The sequence below is a fragment of the Canis lupus genome, chromosome 20 (assembly GCF_003254725.2).
Source record: "Canis lupus dingo isolate Sandy chromosome 20, ASM325472v2, whole genome shotgun sequence".
In the NCBI taxonomy this organism is placed as follows: Eukaryota; Metazoa; Chordata; class Mammalia; order Carnivora; family Canidae; genus Canis; species Canis lupus.
Window position 1 is genome coordinate 53,755,595 of NC_064262.1, and position 11,847 is coordinate 53,767,441.

At 44.9% G+C, this 11,847-nt stretch overlaps 1 protein-coding gene across 11 annotated transcripts in view; it reads right to left on the reverse strand.

Moving 5' to 3' along the window:
• Positions 1 to 3,193, reverse strand: part of ADGRE1 (adhesion G protein-coupled receptor E1) — a 61,966-nt gene extending 58,773 nt beyond the window's left edge. For 6 of the 11 annotated variants that reach the window (XM_049097898.1, XM_049097900.1, XM_049097897.1 and 3 more), the window contains exons 1-2: positions 3,073 to 3,192; positions 666 to 719 (exon numbers count right to left, since the gene is read on the reverse strand). In XM_049097898.1, coding sequence (XP_048953855.1) covers positions 666 to 719; positions 3,073 to 3,103 — 85 coding nt within the window. In that variant the 5' untranslated portion in view covers positions 3,104 to 3,192. Of the gene's footprint in view, positions 1 to 665; positions 720 to 3,072 lie in introns of all 11 variants that reach the window. The other 5 variants (XM_049097902.1, XM_049097903.1, XM_049097905.1 and 2 more) reach the window with 3 other exon arrangements.
• Positions 3,194 to 11,847: the final 8,654 nt, after the last annotated feature.

Below are 11,847 nucleotides of genomic sequence, written 5' to 3' on the forward strand. Positions count from 1 at the left end.
AACTGATGAATTCCTTAACTCTACATCTGAAACTAATGATGTACTACTATATGTTGGCTAATTTAATTTAAATAAAAATGTTTTTTGAAAGATCAATTCTTTGTACAACACAGAGTTTCCCCAAATAAGGCTGAGCCAGGAAGCTGAGTCATTAAGAACACTAAAAACTGGCAATGTTTTTCCTTTCCATCCAGTAGGAGCTTATGTAAAAGACGGGAACACCCAATACATTTTAAAAATGGATTTTTTCCCACATTGAGTTGTGGTTTGAGTAAATTCCATTCCCATTCCCACTGTACTACCATTTATGAAGCTCTTATCACATGTACCCAGTGGTTAACAAAGTTACCTACTGTAATTTAAGCTTCACAACATCCCTGTGGGATAGGAACCCATGTTGACTATATTTCACAGCTGAGGAAAGTAAGAATCAGAGAGGTTTTGTGTGACTCACTTGAGGTCACACAGTGAATCCAAGGCACAAAGATAAGAGCCTGAAGCAGGAACCCGGAGACCTGGATATTATTTATCCCTTGCTCTGACACTACGTAGCTCCCAGCAAGTGTTCAGCTATGGCTCAGCCTCCTGAGACAGAAGGGTCTCCTTCCCAGAAAACATCCTCCCACACATTGAGCATATGGATTCTCTTTGACCAACTAACTTACCAACTGCCATTGATTCCAATGAAAACATAACCCAGATGAATATACCACAATACCCTGTGAAAAAAGAAAATAAAAATACCATGAACCATCAAGAAGCAAGATGGACTCAACCTGAAAAAGTACTCCTGGAATGGCCTCATATAAACAGGTTTGATGAACCTAGATGGGAGATCCACCTGGAGTGATAAACATACAATATTTCATGTAATACTTACAGCAGCCATTCCTGTTTTTCTGCACTCCATGTTTTTCATTTTGTTTGTATCATCTTCATTTTATTTTCAATTACAAAAAAAAAGTCCCAGCTGATTTTCAAAAATGTACACTAAAACATGTATTCTCAAAAGAAATGACATCTCCCCCAAGAGGGCAAAACTTGGTTCTTAGGGAGAGATGAAAAAACCTACTGTTTCTTGTATGACACATATATAGAAATAATACATGTAATAATACATAAATAGGGGAGCCTGGGTGGCTCAGTGGTTGAGCATCTGCCTTTGGCTCAGGTCATGATCCTGGGGTCCTGAGATCGAGTCTTACATCAGGCTCCCTGTCGGGAGCCTGTTTCTCTCTCTGCCTGTGTCTCTGCCTCTCTCTGTGTGTCTCTCATGAATAAACAAAATCTTTAAAAAAAAAGAATACTTTAAAAATACATACATAGATGTACAGTATATCCGTAGCATTAAAATGGCATGGATGGTCAAGTGGTTAGTTTTTAAAATGTCTAAAAGGCAGTGCAGCTGCCCCAACATTTAGCTCTTTTCTGACATTACTCCATGACCCCCACCACCACCACCATCATTCCCATGACCACTGTCCAACCTCCAGCACTCCCACCACTACCCCACCATCCCCATGACCACCACCCCCACCATCACCCCCACCATCTCCACCACCAATGTTGTCATCACTACTCTTTGCTGATTAACTTCAGGGAAGAACAAGGAGCCTAATAGCTAATACCAGTGCCAACACCCCAAAGCGGCAACTTGGCATTCCTGCATTTGGAGTCCATGAGTTATCTGCAACTTCTCTAAAAAATTTTATTTATTTATTTATTTATTTATTTATTTATTTATTTATTTATTCATTCATTCATTCATTCATTCATTCATGAGAGACACAGAGAGGCAGAGACACAGGCAGAGGGAGAATCAGGCTCCCTGCGGGGAGCCCGATGTGGGACTCTATCCTAGGACCCTGGGATCACACCCTGAGCCAAAGGCAGATGCTCAACCACTGAACCACTCAAGTGCCCCTTACCTGCTCCTTCTAATGACGCCTGCCAATCAACAACTCCCACAGACTCAAACTCTTGATATTCCCATTCATTACCACCAACCAAAATTCTTTTGCTCATTAATCATTTTAGAGGGAACAGAGCATTGTTTTTAAGCATACCGACTCTGGTGTCAAATGCTTGGGTTTAAAAATCTGGCTTCACTAATTGCTGACTACATGGATGTGGCAAAGTTATTTAATCTCTTTGGGCCTAAGTTTTCTCTTCCACAAAGAGATGCACTGGGCCACAGCCAAGGAAGCCTGCACTTATTGCTCAAAATGTTGTCCCTTGTTCATAGATTTGAAGCGGTAACTAAAACTTGAAAGATAGGAAGAAAATCACAACATAGACCATAAATAAAACCAGTACAAACTGACATTTGAAGAAAGGGAAATAAGAGAATAGACAGGAAGGCTCCACCTCATGGCTCAGGCCTCAGCACAAATGTCACCCCCTCTGAGAGGTCTTCCCCGACTTCCCTCTTCAACATAACCCCTGGTCACTCTCTTCTTTTGTGGCACTATCACTGCCTGAAATGCTTTTGTGTACTTATTATTTGGGATAGCATAGTGTAGTGATAAGAAATAAAGTTTACACATCCTGGAGCCAAACTGCCGGCTCTACCCCTTTTAGTTAAGTCGTTTTGGGCAAGTCATCTCATATCCTTTGCCTCAGTTCTCTCCTTTGTAAAATGGGACTATTAGTGACCCAGTATTGGAGGAGTTTTGTGAAGATATTTGAAGAACTTACAAGGGTGGTAGATGGGTGGTTGCTGTCATGGCCAGTGGGTTCTTTTCTATCTGCCCTTCCCATGAGGATGTCAGCCTCATGACAACAGGAACTACTTGCTTACCACTGCTCTCCCCTCAGTACCTACAGCAGCACATAGTAGGTGCTCAGGAAATACATGTCAAATGAATGACTATAAATAAAATCTTCCCTGACAGATGGAATTCCCTATCCTGAGTAATTTTTGCCAAAGATCTCCCAATGAAGGTATTGGCAGTGTCTAGCCTAGAATTGGGGTCTCAGGCTGATCACCCCATGGCCCTCCCTTTTTCCTACAGTCTATGTCTAGCGCAGGCTTCCCCCAACCCTCCCACCACCATTCAGCCCCATACTCACCCCAGAAGAGGAGCAAGTTGAAGCTCCACATGATGCCCTGCTTCTGTCATTCAAAGAAGAGAACCTTTCCTTCATTCTGAGACTTTTCTGTAAGAAAAGAGGGTGTAGGAACAGGGGAGGGGTGGAGCCGGAATTGCTCAATGCCGCCAGAGCAAGACAGCTTTTTTTGCTGAATTGCTGCTAGATGAGGACAGTGTGGCAAGCCCCTATTTTGTCTTTCCACACAGTGAAGAGAAGTTGGTCTAGCCGGTGTGTCACTGTGTCCTCTCTCTCTCCAATCTCTCCTCTTCCATCCACTCTTGCTTTTCTTTCCCTACCAATACTTACCTTCTCAATCTTCTTTCATTGCCCCCAACTATAAATGAGCTACCACCACTTGTCCCCAATGAAGCAAATCTCAGACTCAAAGGTCTCTTCCCAGCATGCCCCACACAAATAACTGTCACAGACATCATGGACCAGGTGTTGTGCTAGACCCATTGCCAACAAAATTTAATTTCATCACCTCACATCAACATCATCAAGTAAGGATTCTGACCCCCACCTATTTTACAAAATAAATAAATAAATAAATAAATAAAATTAATAAGGAAACTGAGGCATGGAGAGGAGATGGGACTTGTCCAAGTTTATTTGGAGTTGAGATTTGGATCCAGGACCCTTGCTTCAAGGTCTAACACCTGAACCACCCCATCTACCCCCAGCTCTCCTACATCTGACCGCTACACAGCAGCATTCTGCCGCATTCCCAGGTCTAACACACCTTCACGTACAAAATCACACACATGGAGGTCTAGTAATCCCTCAGCCAGGGTCCCCAGAAACAGACACTGAGACTGACATTCTAGTGAAAGTAGTACTTCAGGGAGGTGACCCCAGAAGACTCCAGCTGGGGAGGGGGGCAGTGAGGTAGGGATGGGAAAGGGTCTCCGGTGGCCATGCCATCTAGCAAGTTGGACTGGAGCTCGATCTCACTGGAGACCTCTGAAAGGCAGCCCAGAGTAGTCTTCAGTTACCCCAACAGAGGGGCAAGGAAACTGAGGTATCTACCCCACTAGCTACTGCTGGTCATGGATTGAGGCTTAAGTCAACCCACAACACCTCAGGCCTGGCCTTCAAGCAGAGAGAATGTGCATAATCTGAGTGTAACCCTGTTGATAACAGAATACAATGGCTGATAGTTGTTGGTCCAGTGTGTCCCAGGGCTTGAGGGTCACAGGCACCAAAAGCATCTGCCACAAGCTAAAAATGAGGCACAAAGACCAGCCCCAAGTTCTTGGGAAGAAAAGCCCCACATGTATCTGCATTCTCCCTTTTTCTCTGTGCAAAGCAAAAGACCCACCTTGCAACTGAAGATCACTGAAGAAGAGTCATCAATGGTCCCCTGTGGGTGCATCAAGGGACCCTGCCTGGTGAGGCTACAGTTAAGAGCCAGCATAAAAACAAAGCAAATTAAAAAAAAAAAAAAAAAAGCAAATTTCACCAAGAAAGAGGATAAACAAAAGCTGTGTTGTGTTAAGGAGAAGCACTGGAGGATACATAGACTCTAGAACCAGATCACCAGGGGTTCAAATCCCATCTCCTCTGCTTGCTTAATCATGTGTGGTCCCAGACAAGTTCTTAATCTCTCTGTGCCTCAACATTTCCATTTGTAAAGCAGGCCCTATAATAACAGGTCTACTTCACTGGGGCTGCTGTGAGCATCTGTGAGGAGTGGGCACACATGAACAGAGCCTGGCATGCAGGAAAAACTCCAAGTGTTGGCTAATACAGCCACAGAAGCTGGAATCAGATGTAGGCTCAAATTCTTACTCTGCAGGTATTCTCAAAGTGATCTTGGGAAGTAACTTGCCTTTCTGGGCCTCAGTTTTTTCATCTGGAGAATGAAGATAACAATAAGCCATGTCCCGAAGGATTGCTATGGTGGGGACTCCATAATGTGGGGTAATATTGCCCACTGGAAGCAACTTCTGGGGCTTGCATTTTCTTCTATAATCCTTGTTCAATGCATCCAGGTGTGGTCACTAAACAAACAAATGCAGTGGTTTTAACTTCATCCACAAATTCTTTGATACTCTGCCCTTCAAGAGGGGGAGCCTAATCCTGCCCTTCTTGAGGGGTGTGCTGGACTTAGTGAACAGCAAAGGAGAACATGACACTGCTATCTGAGACATCTGAGGTTTAGAGGGTCACTGTGGCTTCCTGCTTGCTCACCCCTTCTGAGATCATTCACGGGGGGAAACTCATCACCATGTTGTGAAGACACTCTGCAATAGTGGGGAGAAGCCCACATGAGGAGGAAATGAGGTCTTTAGCCAACAGCTTAACTGTGACCTCACAGGTGGACCCTGATCCAGAACCACCAAGCTGAGTCACCTCCAGATTCCTGACCCTCTGAAACTATAAGAAAATAAAACCTGGTTATCTAAAGCCATCCAGTTTTGTAGCAAGAGACAACTGGTATACCTAGAAGCAATTTTCCCCATCAGCAAATGAGGACACCACCAGTTTCATAGGGTTTGAGGTTTAATGTAATAAAATCACAAAAATCCTGCCTGACACAGATTAAATGCTCAATAATATTCACTGTTATTCTCTAACTTGATCCTCAGGGCACCAGAAGGCATTTCAGTAAGGGAGTGAGCAACAGGCTAGGGCTTTACAGCTGCTGCGCTCTGGACTGGGTGGGAGCTGTGGAAAAGGCTGGGCTGCAACTGGGGAAGAGAAAAGCATGATGGTCTTGCCTACGGCAGGAGCTGTGGAGACAGAGAAGAGTTTAGGAAGCAGGAAAGGTGGAAGTGGGGAAATGTCTGGTGAGCAGGGAGTCTGAGACAGAAGGAATAGATGACATTCAGAATGGGGACAGACATGGGATGAGGACAGGTGACTTCCCTGCCCCCACTGTAACAAAGCATCACAAACGACCACTTGAAATGACACCAATTCATTACATTACAGATCTGGAGGTCAGAGTCCCAAGTGAATCTAAGGGGACTGAGTTCAAGATGTCAACAGAGGTGAATTCCTTCTGAAGGCTCCATGGAAATCCATGCCTTATCCTTTCCAGCTTCTGGAGGTCCCTTTCTCTGTCTTCATAGCCAGCAGTGTAGCATCTTCCAATCTCCCTCTCTCTCTCTTTCAATCTCCCTCTCTCATTCTTTCTCTGACCTTCCTTCTGCCCTCTTAAAAGGGCCCTTGTGATTGCATTGGACCCACTCAAATAATCCAGAATTTCTTCTTAACTTAATCCCATCTGCAAAGCCCCGTTTGCTGGGTAAGGTCACATATTCACAAGTTCCAGGGATTTAGATGTGGACGACTTGGCAGGAAGGAGCCTTATAATTCTACACATATGCGAGTCTGGGGTCCTGGTCAGGAATAGAGGATCACAAGATGCCAGTCACCCTTTATTAAACCCCAAACAGCTGACCAAGGCTGTAAAATCTGCACTTCAGAGATCCTGCCAATCCACAGACAGGCTTAGAGGGAGAAGAGGAAGGATGAAGCAGAGGAAATGCAGTTTCTAGACACGTGGCTTGATAAACCTAACCTAAATTTTTCCCAGAAAGGGGGGAAATAAGGGGAAAATCAGATTTAAGAAATCAGCCTGGAGGAGCCCCAGCGGCACCACTCTTCCCCACACTGACTGTTAGCAGGGCCGCTCTAGAACAGCCCTACCCAACTTAACCATATTCCTCCTATACTCTAGATCCTCCTATGGCTCCCTATTATCCTCAGGATGAATTCCAGCCTCATTAACATGGCACTCAAGACCCTGTCTTGTCTTCCACTGGTCTACCCTGCTGCCCTCATTTCTCCCCGTCCTCCCAAAACCATAGTTATCTTAGACCAACTGAAGCCTCTAGAGCAGATGCTCTTGATGCCCTATAGCCACCTCTTAGCAGGTGGAGCACCCATCCCCCAGCTGCTGTGAGTATTGCCTACTAATAGCTCACAGCTTCCCCTTCCCCAGTGTCTCCACAAACCCTCAGACCCAGCCCAGCTAGTAACCCAAGGTCACAGGGCCACAAACAGCAAGCCCCACAGTAAGATCAACTCATGGTGGTATTTAGGCTCCAGGTTCCCCATGGGGTCGGGCTGAGGCAAGCTTCCGATGTGAGACCACCTCTTTACTCAGCTCTTTTCCTCCGTCCCACTTGGTCTCCCTCACCCTGCCTCTGCTAAACACTCGCCCCAGCAAACCCCACGCATGAGGTCCCCACAGCAGGGCCCAAGCTCCCAAATCCCCAACTGAGGGCCAACTATGTTAACATTTTTCCAAAGAGGTGCATTAGAAAGTGGAGGATCAGTAACGTATCCTCCAGACCGAGAAGGCACTTTAAGACCAAAAAACAAAGCAAGCCACTCTATAGCGCTTACACAGAGTTGTGTTCAGGGTAACGTACTGATAGGTGGATTTTTTTTTAATTTATTTTTTATTGGTGTTCAATTTACTAACATACAGAATAACCCCCAGTGCCCGTCACCCATTCACTCCCACCCCCCGCCCTCCTCCCCTTCCACCACCCCTAGTTCGTTTCCCAGAGTTAGCAGTCTTTACGTTCTGTCTCCCTTTCTGATATTTCCCACACATTTCTTCCCCCTTCCCTTATATTCCCTTTCACTATTATTTATATTCCCCAAGTGAATGAGAACATATAATGTTTGTCCTTCTCCGACTGGCTTACTTCACTCAGCATAATACCCTCCAGTTCCATCCACGTTGAAGCAAATGGTGGGTATTTGTCATTTCTAATAGCTGAGTAATATTCCATTGTATACGTAAACCACATCTTCTTTATCCATTCATCTTTCGATGGACACCGAGGCTCCTTCCACAGTTTGGCTATCGTGGCCATTGCTGCTATAAACATCGGGGTGCAGGTGTCCCGGCGTTTCATTGCATTTGTATCTTTGGGGTAAATCCCCAACAGTGCAATTGCTGGGTCGTAGGGCAGGTATATTTTTAACTGATTGAGGAACCTCCACACAGTTTTCCAGAGTGGCTGCACCAGTTCACATTCCCACCAACAGTGTATGAGGGTTCCCTTTTCTCCACATCCTCTCCAACATTTGTTGTTTCCTGCCTCTGATAGGTGGATTGACAGGCGACTATCCATGGGGAAGACGGTCATTCTCCACAACTACTCTCCGCCCAGTCCAGAAGTAATCCCAGCTTTTAGGGAGCGAGGGGCATGGCAGTAAGGTCACCCGACAGTTACCTAAAGTGGGGCCTTCTGTGCATCACATTAGGGAAGATCAGAATAAGCCTTCCCATTTCCCGATCAGAGCATACATTAACATCCATGGGGCCTAGAACACATAGTCCCCAGCGAGGTCAGTGCGTAGGCATGAGCAAGACGGAGGGCCCAAGATGGAGTCAGTGTTGTTAGCATTCCTACAAGGTGATATCCAAAATAAAAGATACCTGGTCGAAGGAGGGCACTGACCAATCAGAATGGATACTGGCTGTGAACCTAAGACAAGATCCAGGGGTCACATCTGGTGCTAGCCACTAACCCTTTGGCAGCTGGATCATGGGATATCTTATGGTAAAGGCTAGATGTGTCGTTGGCTTGGAGTCACGACTACTTACCAACTAGAACAGAAATATTTCCATATCTTTTTAAGCTTAAGGTGTACGATGTGTTGATTTGATTTGTTTATATATTGCAATCTGATGGCTGCCATAACATTAACTAATACCTCCATCATGTCACACAATTGCCAATTTTTTTTTCTGGTGAGAACATTTAAGATCTAGTATCAGGGATCCCTGGGTGGCGCAGCGGTTTGGCACCTGCCTTTGGCCCAGGGCGCGATCCCAGAGACCCGGGATCGAATCCCACATCAGGCTCCCGGTGCATGGAGCCTGCTTCTCCCTCTGCCTGTGTCTCTGCCTCTCTCTCTCTCTCTCTCTCTCTCTGTGACTATCATAAATAAATAAATAAAAATTAAAAAAAAAGATCTAGTATCTTTGCAACTTTCAAGTATATAATACAGTATTGTTAACTATAATCACGCTGCTATGCAGAAAATCCCCAGAACTCACTCCTCTTCTAACTCCGAGTTTGTACCCTTTGACCAACATCTTCCCATTTCCTCCACCACCTCCACTCCTGGTACGTGTTTCACTTTTTTAGATTTCACTTAGAAGTGATAGCACACGGCATTTGTCTTTGTCAGAAGATCCACCCATGTTGTTACAAATGGCAGGATTTTCTTCTATCTCATACTGAAATAACATTCCAGTGGTGTGTGTGTGTGAGTGTGTGTGTGTGTGTGTGTGTGGCATGTTCTTTATCCATTCATCCATTGATAGACACTTAGATTGTTTTCATGTCTTGGCTAATGTGAGCAATCCTGCAATGGACATGGAAGTACATATTCTCTTTTTGATATCCAGTATTAATTTCCTATAATTATATACCTAGAAGTGGGATCACTAGACCATTTAGTGCTTGTCCAAGAGAAATAAAAACATATATCCACAGAAGGAGTCATACACAAATGTTCACAGCTGTTTTGTTCACAATTGCTGAATGCTGAACAGAGTTCAGAAGTCCATGGACAGGTGATGTGTCTACATGATGAAGGCAGGAGCTACTAGGACCCTCAACAGTATGGATGAATCTCAAAGATCACATGCGAGGAAAAGAAGCCAGACGTGGGACGCCTGGGTGGTTCAGTGGCTGAGTGTCTGCCTTTGGCTCAGGGCGTGATCTTGGAGTCCCAAGATGGGAGTCTCGCATCAAGCTCCCTGCATGGAGCCTGCTTCTCCCTCTTCCTATGTCTCTGCCTCTGTGTGTGTGTGTCTCTCATGAATAAATAAATAAAATCTTAAGAAGAAGAAGAAAAGAAGAAGAAAAAGAAAAGAAGAAAGAAGAAGAAGAAGAAGAAGAAGCAGAAGAAGAAGAAGAGGAGGAAGAGGAAGAAGCTGCCACACGTAACGGACACAAAGAATAAATACTTGAAGAATTCTGTATTCGGGCTCTCCAGAGAAGCAAAAACAAGAGGAGAGGGATCCCAAGGAGTCTGAAGGTTGGAAACTCAGGCAGGATTTCCAGATTTCTATGCTCGTCTGGAAGCAGAATTCCTTCTTCCTTGGGAGACCTCAGTTTTTGTTCTTAAGGCTTTCAACTGGTTAAATGAGACCCACGTACATTATGGAGGGTCATCTGTTTTCTCAAAGTCCACCAATCTCAGTGCTAACCACATCTTTAAAATACTTTCACAGCAGCATCTACACTGGTGTTTGACCACACAACTGATCCCCAGACTGCAGCCAAGTGGACACATAAACTTAACCACCACAAAGTCCAACAACAGGAAATTCTAGAATATTCTAGTTGGTGAGTAGGAGGGGAACAAATCAGTGGTTGCCTAGGGCCAGGAGTGGGGGGTGTAGGAGGGAGGAAGAACAAGGGACTCAAGGAAATTTAGGGAGATGATGGAAATGTTCTGCATCTTGCTTAAAGCAGAGGCTTTCAAAACTCATCAATTTTTACACTGTGAAAGGAAGCAGCTTGTACATAAATCACTGCTTGATAGAGTTAAGATTGACTGCAAAATTTTAAAAAAATTATCCACCATGCCACCAAATGATTTTGTTGTGCATTCATAGAAAGGAATCAAATTATTTTATGCTATATAAAGCGACTGGAAGACATGCATTTTGAGTTTCTCCAGTGAAGTGATGTCTCTTCCATTTGTTTTCATCTAGAGCTGATCTCATTTCACAGTGATGAATACATTTGGCCTCGAGAGCTGCAAAGCAATCTAAATCTATAATTCCTTAAAAATATTAACCATAAAACAACCAAACACAGTACAGTTTCTGTTTCCTAACTGCCCTGTGAACTGATAAGAAATATTTCTTGGGAATCCCTCCTCCTCAACAGTTAGAGCTTGGTCACCATGTTTGGAACCAACATCGTCTGCCATCGTGGGAACTCGCAGAGGATTTGCTTTTGCATCTCCCTGGGAGGGGATACCTGGCCCTTGCAAGCTAGCTTTGCTGCCTCCACATGCTTGATCTGCGAATTTCTGCAGCAACTCTGATCCTCAAGTGGCTTCTGTGATTGTTGCATCTCCCAAGAGGCAGCAGCAAGAGCTGGAAGGGCTGCTATCTACCCTGGACCTCATTTGGATGCTGCCAGAAGTAGAACCAGAAGAGGATATGGAAGTGCAGAAGCTTTGAGAGGTTCAAAATAAGCTATCGTATTTATTCCCCGAACACAGGGCCCCAGAGTTCAGGCAAATGGGGCAGAATTTGAGGGAAGTGAATCTCCAAGAATGTAAGTGGTGGCGTAAGAAAACCGTGGTGAACACGGGTTTTTTTTTTCTGTCCCTCACCGGATGCCAGGGTTTCTGTGCATTGTTCTGTGCAAATGTCCCTGGCTGAGGGGAAGTGGAGACCAAAGCTCATCCTACGCTAGGTTGCACACCCTGGGAGTGGCCCTGCATCTGACAATGGCAGGGGTGGGGAGCGCTTTTGCTAATTTTCACAAAGACTCCTGGCAACCATCAGAGGCTACCAAAGGAAGTTCTTGGAGGGGCTTTTAATCTTTACATTTAAAAAAAATTATTAATTTACTTATTCATGAGAGACACAGAGAGAGAGAGAGGCAGAGACACAGGCTGAGGGAGAAGCAGGCTCCATGCAGGGAGCCTGACAGGGGACTCGATCCAGGGTCTCCAGGATCACACCCTGGGCTGAAGGCAGGGGCTAAACCACTGAGCTACCGGGGCTGCCCTAATTTTTACATTTTTTAA